General features: G+C 37.5%; 1 protein-coding gene across 2 annotated transcripts in view; it reads right to left on the bottom strand.

Moving 5' to 3' along the window:
- Positions 1-22,640, bottom strand: part of LOC122796581 (glutamate decarboxylase 1-like) — a 1,347,171-nt gene that overhangs the window by 168,684 nt on the left and 1,155,847 nt on the right. For both annotated transcript variants that reach the window (XM_044065171.1, XM_044065170.1), the window contains exons 10-12: positions 19,548-19,612; positions 19,357-19,435; positions 7,270-7,419 (exon numbers count right to left, since the gene is read on the bottom strand). In XM_044065171.1, coding sequence (XP_043921106.1) covers positions 7,270-7,419; positions 19,357-19,435; positions 19,548-19,612 — 294 coding nt within the window. The remainder of the gene's footprint in view (positions 1-7,269; positions 7,420-19,356; positions 19,436-19,547; positions 19,613-22,640) is intronic.

Raw genomic sequence — 22,640 nt, 5'->3', positions numbered from 1 at the left:
ATCATGGAAATGACAAATAGGGGTGTTGGCAATCTACAGATACTGGACCCATTCCAGTTTGGGTTTGTTAAGTGAAAGTCATGCCTACTTAACCTGGTAGACTTCATTGAGAGGGACATCAAAGCAATGGACAAGAGTAAAACAGGGCATACTGTGTATACTGATCTGGCCAAGGCATTCGATACAATAACCCACCTGGGTATCATTGATAAGGTCTCTGAACTAGGCTTAAATCCATAAATAACTCACTGGATTGCCAGCTGGCTCATAGACAGGACCCAAGAAATCAGGATCAGTGAGACCACCTCCCCTCAGAGACTGGTCACCAACTGTGTACCTCAGGGCTCCATTCTGGGCCTGCTACTGTTTGGTATCCACTTCTTGGAAGTTAATGTTATGGTTAAGGTCTCTGATCTAAAGGCTCGATCCCAGTATTCATTCTCCTACAGGCTACTAAGAGGGGATCTTTGTCTGGCTTACAGGGCTTCCTCAGATCCAGCTCCGATAAATCTGTTCCACATGCACAAAACAAACAGCACCAGAAAAGTACAGTTGTGTACCTACCATAAATGTAGATGTTCGAGTGTATTCACTGTTGCAGGCATTACTCTTGGGTTATCCTGCTGGCAGGCTACCCTCAGTCGGCCAGAATTCCAAAGTCTAGGTCCGCCGTCATTTGCTGTCGCCTCTTCCCTGACATCAGTGCGCCACGGGTCTAAAAGATGCAGCCAATGCCATTTTCTTCAGTTTTTATTGCCCCAGATGTCAGGTGCCCCCAAACTGGTAGGCTGAAAAATAAGCCAATAAAAATGCATGCACAAAAATAACATTTCCTTCATCTACAAGAAAATACACCAAAAAGGTTGTATAGGATAGAGAAGTGCAGATAAGTCCCAGCAAAGTAAAGGGGGATGGTGGGTGGGTAACCTGGACTGCAACAATGAATACACTCGAACATCTACATTTAAGGTAGGTACACAACTGTACTATGTTCATCATGTTTCACTGTTGCAGTCATTACTCTTGGGTTGAATCCCAATGCTGAGGATGGGTGGCTGGGCTAAATAGGGTTAGGAGAGGCTATGAGGCCCTGCAGAACTGCAGTGGCAAAGCCTGCTCTGGACTTAGAGTAAAGAGGTAAGTGGTAGTGCTTTGTGAAAGTGTGCACTGAACTCCAAGTTGCAGCCTCTAAGATATCTTTGGTTGGTACTCCTCTGAGGAAGGCTGCTGAAGTGGCTGCTGCTCTGTTGGAATGAGGCCTAATGCCCTTAGGCACTGATTTGCCCTGTTGAAAAATAGCAGAAATGGATGCAATGACCTATCCATTTAGAAATAGTCTGTTTTGAGATAGCCTTTCCTTGTGATCCTGCAGCATATGACACTAAAAGTTGCTCAGTCTTTCTGAAAGCTTTAGTTCTGTCCAAGTAGAAGCATAACTGCCTGTGTATATCCAAAGAATGCAGGATTTTCTCACCCTTGTTCTGTGGATTTCGATAAAAGGTACGCAAGCGAATGGTTTGGTTGAGGGCCACACTGGATACCACCTTAGGCATAAAAGTAGGGTTTGTCCTTAGAGAAACCCTGTCTGGATGAAAAATGATAAAAGGTTCCACAGCCATGAGTGCTTGTAACTATGAGACTCGCCTTGCAGAGGTTATTGCTAGGAGCAGAGCTCTTTTCCAGGATAAGAATTTTACATCTGCTGTTGATGCTGGCTCGAAAGGAGGCAGTGTGAGTTTTTCCAAAACATAACTGAGGTCCCAGGCCGAAATTGGTGCTCTCCTTGGAGGCCTAATGTTTTTGGCCCCTCTGAGGTACTGCCTTATTAAAGGATGAGAAAAGATAGGTGGTTCTGTATTGTAATGGGCTGAAATGGCAGAGGCATGAATCTTAATTGATGAGAAAGAAAGGCCTTTGTTCAGCATCTCAGTTAGGTATTGTAAAATCTGAGGGATATTTGGTACACACGTGTCAATGCCTTGTTCCTGGTTCCAAGCACAGAATCTCTTCCATTTTTCTGCATAAGATTTTTTGGTACTGGGCCTCCTGGCCTCCAAGATAACATCCATAACAGCTTTTGAAAGAGGAGTGTTCTGAATGGCTACATTATCCACCATGCTGCCAGATTTAAGGTCCTGAGTTGGCTGTGCAGGATCTGATTGTTTTCTTGGGTCAGCAAGTGAGAAGTTTGAGGCAATATCCATGCTGGACCTTGAGACAAGCTCTTTAGAATTGGGTACCAGTACTGGCGTGGCCAGTCTCATGCAATCAGTATAATTTTTGGCTTCTCTTGTCTGACCTTTAGGAGTACCCTGGGAAGGACAGGCAGAGGAGGAAAGGCATATACTGTTAGATGTTTCCAGCTGAAGGATAGGGCATCCACTTTCCATGCTTGCTTGTGATAAATCCTTGTGCAAAATCTCTGCAATTGGCAGTTGTGAGGGGAGGCAAATAGATCTATGTCTGGGCATCCCCATTTCCTTATTATCATGCTGAAGACTTGTGGATCCAGTTTCCATTCATGGGGATCCATGAGGTTTCTGCTTAGTTCGTCTGCCAGAGTATTTCTTTTTCCTGGCAGGAATTGTGCTTGCAGGTGAACTTGAAAGGCCAATGCTGTGTCCCATAATGTCATTGTTTGTCTGCAGAGGGGGTAGGAATGTGTACCTCCCTGCTTGTTTATATATCACATGACCGTAGTGTTGTCTGTCTTTATCAGTATTTGTCCTGGATTAAGCAGGTCCTTGAAAGCTGTCAGGGCATTTTGAACAGCTAGCATCTCTTTTTGATTGATGTGAAGATGCATCTGGTTTGCAGGCCATGTGCCCTGAATACATTTTCCTGCCATATGGGTCCCCCAGGTATAATATGATGCATCCGTTGTCAGTGTCTGTCTGGCTGTGGGTAAACTGAATGGCAGACCCTTGTTGTGGTGACAGGCTTCTGCCCACCATCGAAACTCTTGTTGCAGGCAGGGAATGAGTGTAATTACTGTCTCCAGGCTGTGGCAATGCTGAGTCCAAACACTTTTTAGATACCATTGTAGTTTCCACATATGCAGTCTGGCATATGGAATTAATAGAATGCAGGATGCCATGAAACCCAAGGCCTGCAGGATTTTCCCTGCAGATGAGTGGGGTTTTGTTGCCAATTTCTTGAAGTAAGTAGTCAGTTGTTTTTGTTTGTCTGGCATGAGATAAGCCATCTGGGCAGTTGTATGTAAGCTTGCACCCAGGAATATTATCTCTTGAGAGGGCACTAGTTTTGATTTCTTTTCATTTACTGTGTACCCCAGGCCAATTAGTAATCTTTTTACAAACGCCAGATGCTTTAGAAGAATCTCTTTGTTCTCTGCTTGAATTAGGCAGTCGTCCAAGTAGGGATATATTTGAATTCCTCTTTGTCTGCAAAATGCAATTACTGGTGCCAGGCATTTTGTGAAAACCCTGGGCACAGTAGATAAGCCAAAGGGCAGTGCAGAGAATTGGTAATGCATTGAGCCAGCTATGAATCTGAGGTATCTTCTGCAAGACTGTCTGATTGGGACATGCAGGTATGCCTCTTTTAGGTCCAAAGTTATGAGCCAAGCCTTCTTGCCCAGCATGGGCAGTAGCTGCTGTAGAGTCAACATCTTGAATTTTGGAACTTCCAGAAACGTGTTTAGTATAGACAGGTCCAGTATTGGTCTCCAGGTTTTGTCCTTTCTGGGTACTAGGAAAAGTCTGGAGTAAAATCCTTGCCACTGCTCTTGTTGTAGTACTTGCTGAATGGCCCTCATGTCCACGAGGGCTGTAATTTGTTTTTGTGCCTCTGCCCATTGATTGTGTGGCAGGTCTGGCATACCTTTTGACCTTGGTAGAGTGTGAAAATGGAACCTGTAGCCTTGGGACACTATGTTCAGGACCCATTTGTCTTGGGTAACCATTTGCCAATTTGATGAAAAAAGTGCTAGTTTTCCCCCTAAGGGGGCTGCCAAAAGAAAAGTGTTTGGATCTGGCAGAGGAAAGTCACTGGGACTGTTTCCTGTAAGGTTGTGATTTGTCTTCTCTGCTTTTGGTGGTAGGAGCACCCCATTGTTTAGGCCTGTATGAGCCTTGGGGCTGAGATCTGCCTCTGGGGTGCCTGTATCTGCCTCTTTGTGGTCTGTCTGACACTGGAAAGGACCAATTTTTAGAGGGCCAGTTTCTGCTAAACCTGGGTGGCTGTACCTGTAAGAAATCCTTGACTGTCTGCATGGATTTTGCTTTATCCTCCATTTTTTTCAACACCTCTTCTGCTTTAGTACCAAACAAAGTATCATGCTGTAATGGTGCATCTAATACTTTTGCTTTAACATGATCAGGCAGATTCTGTTCCTTTAACCAAGCATGCCTTCTAATAACAGAACCTGTAACAGCGGCCCTGCAAGAGGCCTCCAGTGAATCATAACCACATTGGAAAGTATGCTTTCCCACTTGTTCAGCTGCATGCAATAAATCCTGCAATTCCTTGTTCTCTGAACATTCAGTATTTGTCAACAATTTTGCTTAAGCAGTGACATTAAATATTGCTGATATTTAAGCATATGAAACTGACAATTTAAAGCCCTTACAGCCAAGGTAGCAGAAGTGTAGACTTTTATCCCCCATCTGTCTAGAGCCCTAGAATCCCTATTAGAGGGGACAGGGTTTTTTGCAGTGGAAGCTTTAACCCCTTTGGGACCCTGAGATATAGTTTCTGGGTCAGCAGCGGGATTTTTATATAGAAATTTATGAGAATCCGGGACCCTGTAGTATCTGTCTGGCTTAGCAGGTGCAGGGGGTAAAGAGTCAGGGGACAGGCCGGACTCTGAAAATACATCATCTACAATGTCTAGAACAGATGGAACAGCAAGGGGCCTGTGCTGAGGAAGTAGCAGAAAGTCTCTGAGCCTTTTCTTAGATTCAGAATAATCTTGGCTCTCCCAGTGGAAATGCTCCCTCATGGTATGCAGGGTTTCCCCAAAAGAATAATCCTCAGGAGGAGAGGCTGAAGGAATGGATTCTTCAGCATCAAAATCCTCATAGGGAAGCATGGAGTAATCCTGTTCATAAGAGGAATCAGGGGAAATAGAAACCTGATCAGAAGAATCATACTCTGTCTCTTGCCTAGGCCTCTTATCAGGAGGGGGATGGGAGCCCCTGATCAAAGTAATTAGGTATTCGGCCATTTTGAGCATCTGTTTTTAAGGCATGGGAGATTGAGTAGGAGCATGCTGTACTTGTTTCTTTGTCTTTAGAGTTGCTTTAGTCTTTGTCTTTAAAGTTGAAGATGGCTTAATATATAGTTGTGTAGGTCTAAAGACACCCTCAGAAGCCGATGCCTGCTCAGTGGTTCCGGACCCATCTGAGGGAATGATTTCCGAGTGTCCAATACCTTGAGTATCCAGAGGCCCAGTCGGCTCCACGTGGGAGTCGGAAGTGGCCTGTGGCTCTGAGGTAGCGGGCGCCAGGGGCTGCGAAAGCACATCACTGAGAACTGGCAAACTGGCGACTGGCCTAGCAGAGGCTTTGTCATCGGTTTTGGACATCAGATGCCTATCCTTTTCCTTGTCCTTGCGTTTTTTGTAAACTCCGGTTGTCGGCTGTTCCGACAGCATTATATAATTAAATCTTCGGCAAAAGTAATGAAATCAAAATCGAACCGATGCTTAATAGTGCGTTGGTTAAATCTAGCACAAAACCGATAGCTAGCAAAGTTGTGATCAGGGCCTAGGCAAGGAATACAGTAAGAGTGAAAATCCTTATGAGGTATTTGCTTCCCACAAGAAATACAATTGTTAACTTTTTCTGACATTGGTCTGGAGCAAGAAAAAAGTTTTCCCAACAGGGTACTTAGCTTTAATGAAGACTTCAGTTCTGAAATTTTGATTTGAAAATCTCAGGAGTCGGCCGACCGGCACTTGCGAACTGCTTTTGCTTCAGGCACCGCGCGGCAAGAAAGACTGAAGAAAATGGCATCGGCTGCATCTTTTATACCCCTGGTGCACTGAAATCAGGGAAGAGGTGACAGCAACCGACGCCAGACCTAGACTTTGGAATTCTGGCCGACTGAGGGTAGCCTGCCAGCAGGATAACCCAAGAGTAATGACTGCAACAGTGAAACACGATGAACATCACTAGATTCAGGGATCAGAACTTCACTTGTGACATAAACAGAACATGCTGAAGAGACAAAAAAAAGTGTCCCAACCCCACATGTAAAATAGAGTTCATCCCTGACCATATTCAAATGACACCTTGAAAATTGGATGGAAAATCGTAAGTTTACCCCTGGTCTGGCCCCCATGTCCCTTCTGGACTCAGGTCATCAATAAGAAGAGTATTATCCTAACTCCCCCCTTACAAATTCCTTAGTTACCTTTCTACTAATACATCCCTCCCATACAGACACCTATGATACTCGGGATCGAAATGAGTTTGAGGTGCATGCCTAGGCTTGTAAGGGCCTTAGTGGTCATTAGCCTAGTAACAACCTATGAACCTATGAAGAAATATCTATAAGAAGGCAGAAGATAAAATTGGAGTTAGAATTTTTTCTTAAACTCACATTATTTTAAATTACACTGGTAATACCTGAAGAAGAAAGCGTGAACTAGGTTGCGATCATAGAAGTGAAAGGATAAAGCTACCTCTTACTTGGGACTTGTACCCAAGACCTACAGTATATTGTGCTTGTGTCACTGCTGCTGAACCAATAAGAGCCTCTGAAAAGATATTTGTTGAGTTTTCCCTTAACAGCTTTATCCTTTCAACTAGGAAAGCACCACCATGGTGATTAAGATCAAATTACAAACGCACACACACACGCGCGCACACACACACACACACACACACACACACACACACACACACACACACACACACACACACACACACACACACACACACACACAAATACAGAAAATGCTCTCTGATTAGGCTCTGTTAGAATTATATAAATAAAAGGATAATGCTAAGCTCGCATTTGGGACTTGAACCCAAGACCTCCCACATAGTTGGCTGGTGTCAGTGTGTCAGTGCTGCTGGACTAAAAAACAAATCACTGGCTTATGGTATTTAGTGCTTTGCAGAAGTACCAAGCTTCTTTCAATGTCTCCCTGTACTGCTCATACAATTTACAGGTTACACAAGAGAAAAACATTCTGCAAATAAAGTCGCATCTGTCTTGAAAAGAAGAAGTGATATTATCAGCATTTCAGGGATTCCCACTAAGTAGTCCTGCTGATTCTAAAGAGCTGAGTCTACATACCTTAGCCTTCCACATTAACCAAAATTTGAACACATCCACATGACGACCACACTGGATGGTTTTGTCTCCTGTGTCATAAGAGACATCGTATGGCTTGTCTGGCTGAAAAAGGTATTCTGCATGTAGCTGGTTACAGGCTTGGAGAAGACCCTGTTAGATACAAGCAAAAATAAATCACTTGTACACATCTGTTTACTGTGTTAAACCCAGAGCAATCTCGGTTATACATATCAGATAACTCTGATAAAATTCAGAAATAAGCAAACACAAATAGCTTTGCCCCACAATTCACTCTTGTAATATAACAAAAATAACAACTAAAACAAGATGAACGTCAAGGTCTCTCTTCCCAAAAGCTATACAATTTTAATGAAACAAGTTGTTTTATCAGTAAAAGTAAATAGACTTCATCAGATATGAATCAACAGTTCTGCAACTTAGTAACTTAGAATATGGCCAGTCACATAAATAATGCTTACTAAATAATTAAAACACTAAAACAAATTCACACAAGTAGAAAACTGAAAGTAAGAAGTTCATAAAACAATATGGTAACATAGTATAAACAGCTAAAGTTAACTAAAGATAAAATATCCAAGGAGGTGAATTAGCCCCTAGATTTAAATGTCAACACAATCCCCTTTTATTCAGGGTCACATCAAGGTCTCCAGCAAAATTGTGTAGTTGCACCTCTTCCAGCAGAAAATAATACATTTTAACAGTTCTTGAAGTTCGTGGTGTTTATACAAACTGCATATGCTGTAGGGGAAACTGTATAAGTATACTTATATATTTTATAGTTCAGCTTTATAGCAGCTATACTTTATGCACTCAGTCATATAAAAACATTATTAGAGTGCATACAAAATGCTTGAAAATGTGATACACTCAACTATTAACAGATGACACAAATTAAGGGAAATATCAATAAACCCTAACTGATGGCAGAACCCAGAAGTTTAACTTTATTTTCTCTTATCAGAGCTCTAACTCTCTCACGGCAAACCATATAAACAAATATAGATTTTCAAATTTCCAGAGTTATAGAGCACCTCTTAAAATAAAACCTAAATTCTGAATCTATCACATGGGTTAGTTTAATATTATCCTGTATGACTTTCCAGTTACCATGAATTATACTCCTTATGACAGCTGAATTGATGATACAAATCAGAGTTACACTTCATTGCCTACCCAAAAAATATGAGTGAAAACAAGATCATTAGCTGATCATACAATATACAGTGTGATTTTACCTGGGCATATTAAATAAATGTATCTTCAAATCCATGAAAAATGTATCAGTATTAGAACTTAACCGTAAAAATATAAATAGCCTGCCCTTTGTTTCTTAACAAAAAAGGGATAAAAGCTACTAAAATTCTGGAGGCTATTAGCATTTTAAAAGCACAAAAATCTTACATCTCCATAAACAGAAACACCAGATGTCCCCTCATTTAAGACAAATTATATTTATTTCCTCATCAAAGTGAGAACCCTGTGTTTGTCAGCTTTCATGCCTCCAAACTGTTACACATAAATTATCCTATGTAAGGTTTCCCTTTCAAGTTTGCTTAAACTGCAATTCTTACTGTAAATTGTTTGAAATTGTCTGAAAAACTTCAATGATCTAATTGACATGTGCACTAAAACTGCTACATTCAAATAGTTTGGAATAAGACAAGCACTGTGACTACCCTCCAAAGTCAAGAAAAATACAGGCTTTGTTAAGCAGTTTTCTAACTTCAGGAAAGGGCTTAACAAGCTCTTGTTAAGCACCTCTAGGAGCTGTTAAGTTTTAGTCTTGTGCCAGATCTTAGCAGCAGCCAGTACCTGCCACCACAGACAGCAGCAAAAACTAAAACAGTTTTAAAGCTACGTGTTTCCCTCTGCCACATGTTTAAACACAATTTGCTATGGGGAAATGTCTAGCAGCTTTTGAAGGAACTAGTTTCTTGGAGGGATAGTTTGTTCCTTTCCTGTGTCTGAATGGCACTGCTAAGTGCTTCATAGCTTTCACAGCTGCAAAACACTTTGTGCTCCTATACTTTTGTTTTTCTCCAACTCCTGCCACAAGGAGCAGATGACGCTCTATGTACTACAAATAATTATGACTAGAGTTCTTTTGTCATAACTCTTATTATATGTTATCAACACAGGTGTCAAGATTCATCTCTTGAACTTCACAATTTTGACATCAATGTATTCACCACCAATTTGGGGGATTGAGGTTGGTATAATGGTTAAGGTGCTTACCTTACAAAGGGTACAGGCTTTGATTCTCACCTTTCATGGAGAAATTGGTTAGGCTTAAAGTTACCCACAAGGATAGCTAGCCTAGTACTTACAGTACCTATGAACCTATTAATTAAATTGGTTATGATCAGAGAACCAATTATATTACTCCATATTAAGCTCATTAAGAAATTTCAGTTCATGTGACACTGATTTCAACTTTCCAGACCTGGTGAATAGTAAAAAAAAGCTGTCACTGCATGACTAACATTAGCTCTGTGACAAAAGCTAAAACCCAGACCCTATTTTAACATAGCCAAATCTAGTTCATTTAAAGCTGCTGAACTAAGATTAAATAACTTTAACAGTTCTTCACCAAAAACAGAACTGTATGAGAGAACACTATCAAACTCATTAGCAAATGAATTCTGTGAAACTAGAATTTACCAGTGCTGTTTTTCCCCCCTTGGTCTGTCTTCTCCTTTGTGGCTGGTAGCTTCTTCTTTTTTCGGCTTTTCTCAGCTATGGGTCACCACAGCGGAACAACAGTCCGCACAATGATTGGCAGTGGAGTTTTACGGTGTTGAGTTGCCAGCCCAGTGCCCAACCTACCACAGAAGACACAAACATGCACACATTCACACCTAGGAACAATTTAGAGTGTCCAATCCACCTACAGCAAGTCTTTGGGATGTGGGAGGAAACCAGAGCACCCAGAGGAAACTCATGCGACCGCAGGGAGGACATGCATTCTCCACACAGAAGGCACTGTGTATAATTCTCTCGGTTCTGTGAACACCTCTCCTGAAAGCCCAGGTAATGTTCCGCAATATGACTGCTGGTCCTAGATGCTGCTTCTGATTCCACCAGCTGTTAGCAGCTCCTGGACCTGTTTGAAGTCTTGTTTATGATGTGATAACCAATGTGGCCCTTCCTATTAGTAGAGGAGAAGGTCACTCACTCTCTTAAATGAAGGCTAATTCATTACTACAGGTCTTTGATTCAATAACAGAAGCATTGCCATTACTTTTTTAATTGTATAGATTATCATTTGATAATTATTAAAATTTCACTGTCATGTTTTTCAACTGCTTAACACCAAAGATGGATTTAATCTGAGCATTTAAAAAAAGCCCCTTAAAACAGTTCTCAGTAGTAGCAAAAGCCAATGGTTTTCATCTGAGGTCCTGTAATATAACTTACTTTTCAATGTGGCCATTTGTTTATCATTGAAATTAAAGAGTAGTTTCATATGTTGTAAGCCAAACGTATCATTTTTCTGAAAGAAAGTGCAGTGATACACAAAACGACTATCACCAGAGTATTGCATGCAATCTAAACACAGATGTTACGTTTTACTTTATTAAAAGACTCTTTTAAGTTAAAAACACCGCTATTCATCACAGATTAAGCACTTTCATCCTATACAAACTAGAACTTCATCAGAGTCACCTTCCATTTGTAAACCACTTCCTTTTATATAATACAAAGTTCCACATTAATTAATTATAATAACTACTTAAAGGTATAGTACATGTTAAAATACAATAACAAACCTCTATAAATATCATTTTAACTACTATAAATACATTCAAAAGATTTTGTATTAAAAATATAAAATTAAAAATGACAAGACATGTCCTAGCTTTTAACACAGGTTGAAAAGAAATATGTTCATTTAAACCTGGAAAATGGGAAGTGTGTAATCTGAGCTGCCATTTAACTTCTCTCTTTTCTAACTTGGTTTTGGTATCCCCTCCCCTAGGGTTAGGTTTTATTTGCTCCAATATCCCAAAACAAAAAAAGTTTGCAAGATTGACACATTGTAGTGTGTTTATATAGTGCATTATTTATATTTTGCTTATTAATCTGGTACTGATGTTCATATATTCTTTTACGGGGACATCTTTCTGCTTTACATACATAGAAAGCTGGGCACCTCACACATTTAGTGAGGTAAATCACTCCTTTAGATTGACAATTCCCTCTTATAACAGAAACTTTGGAGCATGTATCATTTTCCAAAATTAAACCTTCTTGTTCAAGTATGTAGGGGCACTGGGCACATGTATCGCGCTTTGTGGTCCCTTTCCTTTGAATACCAAAACATATTTTTCCTTTGAATACCATAAAAATCATGAATCTGAACCTCTCACTCATATTTCTCTTTTAAATTAGGACCCATTTTAAAAGGAAATATAGGTTCTGTACTTAAACATTTTTGTATATGTATGGGTCACCCTTTAAAATATTCCAATTGTTATTAACTATATTTTAACGATTCTTGCCATTGGCCCATATTCTATAACAAGGGCCCTCCCAAACCTTGCTGTTTCTTCCTTTTCCCACTACTAGTTAAACCAACCCTCAATAAAGGTTTACATTTCTTGCTCCATTGTGACTATACATAACCTCTTATGTCTTCCACTAAATTCAGGGATGACATCTGGTTAAAAACATATTGCCAACAACTGGTAACTCCCTAGGCACATCCTCTACATGTGAAGTCATTCTTGCTGATCTTATAAACTGCCCTTTGACTATACTTTTATTCTAAGTGGATGGCAGCTAGAAAAATCCAAATAAGAGTTACTGAATGTAGGCTTTCTATGAATACCTGATTTAAAACCACTCTCAGTAGGTCTAATAAAGGTATCCAAATAGTTAAGTCCTTCCTTATTATACTTATATGTGAATTAAAAAAAATGGTTAAAGTAGTTAACAAAATTAACTATCTCTTTTGTGGGGCCCTTTCCACAAAATAAAAATATGGTCCAGGAACCTGACATAAAGCTTTACATATTAATAAAAATCATTAATCAAATTGATTTTCTCTCTTGAAGAAGTAGTGTATAACCATACTATTATAAAAGTGTTCCATACCTTTTTCCCTAGGAATTGATGAAAAAAGATCAACCACATCTATGGTTAAAAATATAATTTCTTTCACCTAAAATTCTTTTTAACTCTCCTTAAAAAATCCTAGGAGTCTATAATTAAGTGGTTAACTTTATCGTAAACTGGTTTTAACCATCTGTTAATACATAACCAAATGGGGCATGTCTTAGACCCCTGCCTTGCCACAATAGGTCTAAAGGTATGTTTTACAAATTTTTATAGATTTTTCGGACACCAAAAATTGTGGCAACAATGCAGTTTTCTTCCTTCGAAATACAGTATGTATCCATAGAAATTATTTATTTCACCTTTATTTAAATTATAAGTCACACTTTTATTATTAATTTTCACTTGCAAATTATACAGATCTTCAATAATAGACTTCTCTAAGATATTAAGGGTGGGAAGCAAGGGAGGACTAAGCAAACTTTTTTTCTTCACTTCTACTTCTCTCCTTTTAAAATTATAGTTCCCTCCTTTCTCTTTTCCATTGAAATAAAGAGCTAGACTGAGTTTCCTAATGAATAACTTAATTTCAATTAAAGATTCATCTAGGTTGAATCTTTTTGTTGGAGCAAATTTCAACCCCTTCAATAAAAGGGAAAAGTGGTCCTTACTAAAAGTATTTTTGGTAAAATTATTTATATGAAAACCATTAAAAATATGAATTATGCCACTGCTTATAATTATTGAGAATCCAATTTTTACTCTGTTTCCACCTGTTTGTAGGTGGAAACTGATTCCACTCCTGTCTTGAATCATAAAACCTTAAACTCTCTCCTAATGTACTCTGAAAAAATTGAGGGGGGAAAAATTCTTAGGTTCTACTCTTTTTACAAATGGAAGGTGATTCTGATGAAGTCATAGTTTGTAGAGGACGAAAGTACTTAATCTGTTTGTGATAAACAGTGGTGTTTTAACTTATACATTCTTTTAATAAAGTAAAATATGAAGTCCGTATTTAAAAGAATAAAAATTTAAAAAAAATTAAGTTAAAAAAATAAGTATACAGCATCAGTGAACACAAATGTGAAAAAAGATTAGTAAACATAAACACATAATCTGGGACAGTTATCTTCAGCAAACCAAAATAACAAGAATCAAAAGAAAACTATTACTAATAAAACAGTTGATGATATGTTTGGCATATCTCACTAAAGCACATTTTCAAATCTCTTGGGCAAATTAAATCTTCTACATGAAAAATCTAGTTGTGCAGTCGATATTTCACAAGAAAGTACTTTTTTAAAGACAAATTTAATTCTGCCTCAATGAAGCAAAAGCAGACAGACATTTCAACTCTCCACAGAATGTAATAAGTGGGGGGGGGCACAAGACACCAGGAACACTTCTGAAATATTAGTGTATGTAACTTAAAAAGTCAATAGAAATACTTAGTTTGCAGTAAGAACATTTAACTGAAGAATCCAAAGTATGAAATTTTGTCTTGAATTATTGACTGGTTATATTCATCCATGAAGAGGGGCATGGTAAATATAAGAAGCAAAAACATGGATGTTCTGTAAAATCAGGGATAGATGAGAGGTGTGTGTGTGTGTGTGTGTGTGTGTGTGTGTGTGTGTGTGTGTGTGTGTGTGTGTGTGTGCGCGTGTGCGTGTGTGTGTGTGTGTGTGTGTGTGTGTGTGTGTGCGTAAATGTCTGCATGTATGTCAGGCACTGAATAAGAGGGATGCCTGTGCCAATGTGATGCACTGGCCACCAGTTGCTATTACCACAGCAAAGTCCTGATTAGCACTAACAGTAATGCTGCAGGATTCAGAGACATGCACATATTATTTGATAAAGAGGCCTTTCCTCGTTGCAGATAATCTGTCTCTAAACTGAATTTGTTTTTGTAATTACAAAACTGTTCCTATTTCCTACGACTTATATTTGCAGCAGGATTATTTTAAAATTGCAGCCTCTGTATTTAAAGAAACACCCTTTAGACATAAAATTGTTTAGAAAAAAGAGCCCAGAATGTGTTTGTTTGTTTAATGAGCAGAAAACAGTTGTATTTGCAAATACTTAGGCTCATCAAACAATACAACCCCCCCCCCAAGAATTTAGTACTGTAAATTTGGCCTATGCTAATTCAATGTGAAACAAAAGTTCAGAAGTGGAGGTGACTGCTCCTATAAACTGTACTGTGAACCTAGAGGTTTGCACTGAGGTGACTGTTTTAATACGCAAGCAATAATGCCCAACAGGGTGTGTGTTACTGTGCAAATAATGCCCGCCCAGGAGTGTTATGAGGCCCAACATTGTCTACACCCCTGGAAGGGCCTTATTTACTTAGTAACATACACCCTGGAGGGCATTATTTTGCTTAGAGAATGTAGTATAACACAGAACCAGCACACAACAAAGTAAAAATTACACCAGAAGACTGCTGGAACACTGATGACGTATTAGAACAATCCCAATAGTAAAGCCAATGCACGGACTGGCGTAAGCTGTAAACTTTAATGTATAAATCAAAAAACATACAATGACATCCTCCTTGAGTGCTTTCATCCACAAAATAGTGGACTTCATCAGAACACAATAGCATAATACTGCCTGATACTTAAACTCAGTTTGGAGCCAAACACAATACTTCATCGTTGATTTAAAGTGACAGAAACTATATGAGTAAAATATGTTTATGACTTCAACATTACATATAAAAAATAAAATAAAATCTATGTCATAAATACAATGCACAGTCAAAAGATTAATATTTATGTAAAAAAAAAAAAAATATATATATATATATATATATATATATATATATATATATATATATATATATACACACTACAAATCATCATGAACCTATTAATTAGTTAAAACACTTATTTTTTTTAATTTAATATATCATTAGGATTAATGTATATTTTTAATGCTTTTCAATTAAAAAGACCATTTGAATTAGTACATATTTATAACAAAACTTAAACATTTTTGGTAGGGAGCTGAATGTTGCATAAAGAAATTATTATAATTGTTGCATAAAAAAAATATTATAATTGCTGTTTGATTCTCCTACCTACCTAAAGTATGATACAATTAAATGTATCATTACTACCTTATATATTAAAATGTTTAAAACACAACCATACATATTTGTATAAATAAATAAAAATAGGTTGAATACCATTTAAACACTTTTAAAATCATCAAAACAATGATTAAATAACTACTGAATATAAACTTAGACATATGAAATACTATATAGTAATATATAAACTAATATAAAAAATATATGTAAAAATACACAAATTCACTAACTTAATTGCAATAAGGGTTTAATAGAGATATATTTGTTAAGTCCAGGCTCTCTGGCTGCATCAGTTAATATTTGCCAATAAGTTTCCCTCTTGCCTAAGAGTACCTTAGTATTGCCACCACGGGGTCCACTTAAAACTTGATCAATAATTGCAAATTTAAAAACATGAACATCCCCACAACGATCAGTGTTTCTATATAGCGCATTATTGGCATCCTTAGTTCTAATACTGTATAAGTGATCATATATTCTTTTTTTGAAATGTCGCTCAGTCTTGCCTATATAATATGCGGGGCATAACATACACTTAGCAAGATAAATGACAAATTTTCTGTTACAGTTTCCATGTCTAAGCTATAAATATGTCTTGTTAATATTTCCCAGTTTCACCCCTTGTATCTCCCAAATATTGGGACAATGATTACAACGTCCACATTTGGTAGTGTGTTTCCTAAATGTCGTAACATTCCTATATTCTGGTCCATACTCCAATGACTTCTTCAGATTAGTCCCCATTTTATAAACAAAATTGGGACAGTCTCTAAAGATGTTCTTTACTCCTTGGTCTACCATCAAAATATTCCAATTTTGCTTAACTGTATTTTTTATATAATATACAAATGGTGAGCATTGTAACACACATACCTTATTGTAGTGCATTGACGGCCTTCCTGCTTGTTGACCAATTTTAAAACTAGTCCCTGCACCCAGTAGGGGAAGATACTTGTTTCCTCATTCTTGGATAACATAACAAGTAACATAATTCAATATAGACACTGGAGATCCCCTGCTGGTGAACAGCGACTTGATATAATTAATCTTGTCTATCATAGTGTCATAACTTGAGGTCATTCGAGCGGCAATAATGCACTGCCCCTTATAAATATTTCTCAACATATTTCTTGGGTGATTACTGGTATATTGTAAATAACTATTGGAGAATGTTTCTTTCCTAGAAATTTTGGACTGAAAGCCTTGACTAGAGTGATATATATATATATAAGTGTCCAAGTAAGCAATACCTTTGGGGCTAAAATTGTAAGTAAATTTCAAAAAAGAATTGGAATTGTTTAAATACTCAATAAAAGGCTGAAAGCTTTCAATTGAACCATCTCATAATATAAAAATGTCATCCATGAACCTAGAATAGAAGGCAACATTTTTGTAATGACTGCAGGTAAACAACTTAGTAGTTTCCCATTCTAACATAACCAGGTTGGCAAATATGGGTGCACAAGATGCCCCCATAACTACACCCCTGGTTTGTCTAAAATTCTCTCTTTCATAATGTATATAATTATAGTCTAACACAAATGTCATCATATCCATAATGAGACAAATCTTGTCCCATTCCAATTTAGAAAACTTCCTCAAACTGTTGCAAATATCATCCAATCCTTGTACTTTGGGAATGCAAGAAAATAAGTCGACAACATCAATAGTGATAAATATTAAGTTGTTTTTCCAAATGTTAGGGGTCAAATTTGCCAAAAAGGCCCACGAATCCTTAATCATGGGGGGTATATCCTGATATATAGGTTTCAACCATTGGTCTATAACTACACCCATAGGATATGTTTTTGAATGACTTCCAGATACTATCGGATGAAATGGTGGACAATTAATACTTTTATGAACTTTTGGAATACCCAAAATAGTGGCTAATGTTGGTTATCCAACTTTTAAAAAGTTGTATAAATCGATAGTAATGCGATTGTCCAATAAGTATTCTTCTATACTAAGATCTATACGTTTGTGTCCTTTATTAATTTAATTGATTGACACTGTTTCATAATTCCCTGATTTGTATAAAATTTTGTAAATTTCGTTGATATAATCTATTGAATTATATAAAACCACCCCACCACCCTTGTCGGGCTTCATGACACAGATATCTTTGTTGTTAATTAAATCCGCCAAGACTTCTCTTTCAACTAAAGTTCAATTATCCTGGACGTTCCAGTGTCTAATTTTGTTATAAATGTTGTAAATATCCAGAGTTACCAGCTTTTCAAAGCTAGCAACATTAGGATGGGTGGGTGGGTGGGTGGTATAAAAGTGGTATAAAAGTACTTTTCTTTTTAAGGCCATCTTTTACAAACACAGTAGCACCATCTTTAAAATGTAAGGCCAAATTCAACTGTCTACAAAATAACTTAATTTCAGTAATAATATCAACAACATTAAATTTAACACTATGGATATATTTCATTCCTTTAGATAGTAATGTAAAATGTTCAAGTTTTAAATCTATACCAATGTAATTATATATCTTAAAATCATTATAAATATATACTATCTTCCCTTCTTTACTATTCACATCTACACTCCTATTAGGTATGTCTACAGTGTGGTCTTGATCTTCCATATTTAATAATAATAATTTTCTTGATATGTCTGATTCCATTCTTGTGATGGACCCTTCCATTTCCAATCCTTTCTCCACATCTTTGGGGCCTGGAGTTGTCCCCCCCCCCGAAAATTTGAACACCTATCTTTATCAAACCCCTGATCGAAACTATTCAGGTTAGTTTCATAATGGTGAACACTATCTTTAATGTTCCATATATATGCTTTGTTAATTTTGTATTGTTCCTGGTCCCTCATCATTTTCTAAATTTTCCTATCAAAAATGGCCTGTGCCTTACTGTTGGCAATCCTATACTGCTTCTCATACAAATTTTCCCACTGAGAGAACAATAAATCATTAACAATACAGTTGCTCAGCTTCTCCACCTCTATCAATAATTTAACTAACGTTTTGTCATTCTTCTTTATCAACATTCTCATAAACTCAAATCCAAATGTATTAAACAATGTGTTAAAATCAGAAATAGATTATTCGCCTAAAATAATACCCATGGGTACTTTAAAAAAATGCAAACCCATGGGTACAACACCTAAAGATACACATTTGTTCAAATAGGCATTGTCTACCTTAATCCCTTTGATAGTAATCAAGTGTTTACCTAATAAATAAATCATATCCTTTAATGTTCCATAAGAATTGGTATTTTTTCTACCGTCAGTTACATGAGTTTGACTGTGCATAACAAATTCAAAGTCTTTAGTTAAAAACTGTTTAATTGATTCACTCTACTTCCAACGTGAGCATGATTAGTTGTAATCTTGCTCTGAGGACTGGAACAACAGTTAACAGTACCTGTAGCCTGATTTGCCACTGAATAATATGTCCTCGTTGGCTTGGGGCGCTTGGGTCAAGCCATCTGAAATAAAAGGTAGCAATAAACTGTGACTAAAGTAGCCAAGCAGGTGCAATGCAGATTCCCCCATTTGTTGGCTGAAGACGAGTGATTTTATAAAACAACCCTCGTGGATTCAGCTCTGAAAACAGTAGTTTATTAAAATACCAACAAAAGCCTGAGATCCTCAGAGCTGCTAAAGATGGGTTTATTGTTTATAAATTCTAACTGAAGATGTTTAAATCTGAAAACAAAAGCAGTTAAGGTCTCTTATTTTACAAATTACAGTGTTACAGTCTGAAATTAATACCCCATGTTTTAGAACCTATGCATGTCATGTTTCTGAAGTGAATTAGTGAGTAAAGATCTAACACGTCTTAACTCACAGAATATTTTTACATTTCAATTTTAAATGTCTAGCTGTTTGTTTTCTACTTCAGTTTTAAATTACTTATTAGATTTAGCAAAGGAGATAAATACCTTTTCTCTGACAAGAAAGGCAGAACATTGCAAGGGAACGCCCATCAACTTATGTGGATTCCAAGTCACAGAACATGCCCTAAGAAAATACGGCCAAATTAGAAAAAACAATATGTTATTACAAATAAATCATCTATTGTAACAGACTTTTATCCGGAATGGAAAATACTAGGCAATAGCCAGATTATTACCTCTCAATGCCACGAAGCTTGTAAGAATGTTTGTCAGACATCAGCAGTCCACCACCCCATGCTGCCTAAAGAATTAAAAAAAATCATAGTGAAGATAAACTGTTAGATGGCAAGCATTGAGGAAGAGCAATGAAATATATTCCACTGCCAATTACAGCAGAAGTCAAAAGGTTACGTTTCACTTTCATCTTGTGAGTAATCTTTGTTGCTTACCTAGCACATCTTGTGAACTACAGTACTGTTAGCTCAGTATTCATCTGACAAAAAGTTTAACATCTTAGTATATTCATTTATGAGGCCATTAACAAACAGGCGAATTAAAAATGGTTATGCATACTTTAAACAAGCTTTAGAAGAACAATAACGAGCACATATTATCAAAAACATAGCAGTGGAAATGACTGGAATTTATTTGTCAGCAACCATCATTCACAAGCTGATATATGTCCATGAAAGAGTTGCAATTTTTTTTGTTTGTTTGCTTGCGTGTGCGTTTGTTTGTTTGGGAAATGTGAAGCGTACTCATAATTCTAATTTTTATTTAGCTTGTCCTCTGAGATATACTACTGATGCCTCTGTTTTAAGACAGGGTATTAGGGACAACTGGAAAAATGCACAAAGTTAATCCACACTTGGCGGAAATTATTGATTTGGATTTTAATGGCGTCACTAAACCTTTTGTTTTTTTCAACTGGTTTGACAATTGTTTTATCTGTCCTTTGAAATTCTTGTATTTGTAAAAAAATTAAAACTCTTACCAGTTGTTTAATTAACACCTTGTTTGGTTGACTTTTCTGTGTTATCAGGTTAAAGAAATAGGTTTTTTGTGCAATGGTAAGATGGTGTGAGTCAAGTGCATTGGTACTAGCAGGTTACACAATTATCAAAAAAGAGTGAATTATCAACACAAGTTCCAGGAATTTTAACAACTTTCTCATTTTAGAGTTGGGCATTGTTTATGTTGCATTCTGGTGGGAGGGGTTGTTTATCAAATGTGACAATATTGTACTTTTTAGCATTCAATTTGAGCCAGTTGTTAGTATACTTTCTTACTGAAGGGTGCGGGCAACACTACAGGATTTGACGACCCCAAATATGTACTCATTTGCAAATGTGATTAGTCAGAGGTCTTGGTTTGTGGTGTAAGCAACAGAAAAATAAATGCAGAACAAAGGTGGGCCCAACACTAAGCCCTGCAAGACACCACTGGTCACCTTTATATTCTCTGATAATGTGCCTGATACCCACATGTTGTGGATTTGTTTATCCAACTTGCTGTTCCTCTTACCAAATAGGGATCAATTTGGAATACATTAAGCTTACTAAATATGCTAACATGGAGGATGGAGTCAAGGTATGCCATGAGGACACTATGACTGCTGACAACAGCCTGTGCTAGCCTTTTGAAGATGTTAACCCATTGCAAAGCCAAACTGCTGTTGGTCTAGCCTGATGAGATTTTAAATATCATTGTTTATCAGATCAGTTGTAATATGCTCCATGGCTTTGCAAATAAAACTTATCAGGCTGATGGGCCTATAAGTCCTGATGTCAGTGGTGGGGACACCCATGTGAAGTGGTATCACTACTGCTGTGCACCAAATGTCAGGGACAAAGCCAGTGGCTAAACACGAGTTAAACTTCTTAGCAATGGGTGAAGACAAAGAGACAGGGTTAGTGTTTGTGTATCAAGCTTTGACTTGCTAAATCATACCAAGTTTTTAGGAGAACTGTTGTATGACCTAAGCTCATCAGCACTTGATTACTTTGCAATTAACTGTACAACAGACCTCTTCATAAACTGACAGAAACTATTCTCAATCATACACAAAATGGTAGAGCTACAGCTAGCCTAAGCTAGGTCAACTGATGCCCCAGCAAAACCCCTGTTTGGTAGCCCTCTACAAAAAAGTAAAAAAAAATTCTTCCAGAACTGGGGACCAAATAAACAGTCTTTAGCAAAGCATTATTATGTACATACATAATAGCTCTTTGTTACACCTAAAATATGCCTAACACAGAGTCATGTGTAAACACACACACACACACACACACACACACACACACACACACACACACACACAAACAGGAGTATAATCAGTACTATGTAAAAGTTGACGATCAGTTCTTCAGAGCTTGACTTGCAAGTTTGCAAGGAGTATTGCAAATCCTACTATTTAAAGGCTTGCAAGTCAGGAACAGACTGGCAACACTGACATAATGCTGAGCACACAAATACCTCAGGAATAAGCTGTTAGAGTAGTGCAATCAGTACTGCAGCAGTGTTGATTGGTCCCTGCAAACAGTGACTGTCATTTAAGCGACAGTGATCACAACTGCAGTTGTTTAAATGCTTGCTCACTTCTTCTGCAGTTCTGCAGTCAACCAGATCTCCACCCACTTAGCTCTGTAAAAAAACAGCAGTACACCTCAAAGCAGTGTGCAGTCCTGGACAAATTTTATTTCACACAACAATGACAATAAAAACAATACGTTCAACAATATAGCATTGTCCATGTAGCTGACACAGCAATACCTATACAAATCATCATTCGTTATTACACTTAGGTTCATAGGTTCATTGGTGTGTACTAGGCCAATAGCCCTTGAGCCTTTACAAGCCTAGCCCACAGAAGTGCCCTGGCATCATGCCGCCGTTAGTTCCCTGAGCCTCTATCAAGTAGAGCCACTGGAGTGATCCTCGGGGTGAACCTTCTATTTCACATCCAATCATCAAGATTTATCTTGAAAAGGGCCAGTGAGGTGCTCTGCTTGACATGTATGGTAAGTCTATTCCAGAGCATGGGCAGTCTCTGGGTTATGAACCTGTCCCTCCAGTATGTTCTGCTGATTGGACTTCACATTATTGTTGGATAATAATCTTTCAGGTACAAACTTTCAGCATCAATCAGGTAAGAAATTCATCAAAATAAATGATCTCTGTCAGAACTAATTTATAATTCATTACTTGTCTAGCCTTCTTTATATAATATATTAAACAATTCCATCAATAACAGAACTAATGAAACATGACAATAATAAAAAATAAGATAGAAACTCCATAAAAAATAGGTGCTGGGTCCTACAACATAC

The sequence above is a fragment of the Protopterus annectens genome, chromosome 3.part0, assembly GCF_019279795.1.
Source record: "Protopterus annectens isolate FY-2018-M chromosome 3.part0, PAN1.0, whole genome shotgun sequence".
Taxonomy (NCBI): Eukaryota; Metazoa; Chordata; order Ceratodontiformes; family Protopteridae; genus Protopterus; species Protopterus annectens.
The sequence above is the reverse complement of the archived record's forward strand: the minus strand, read 5'-3'. Positions and strand labels throughout refer to the sequence as shown.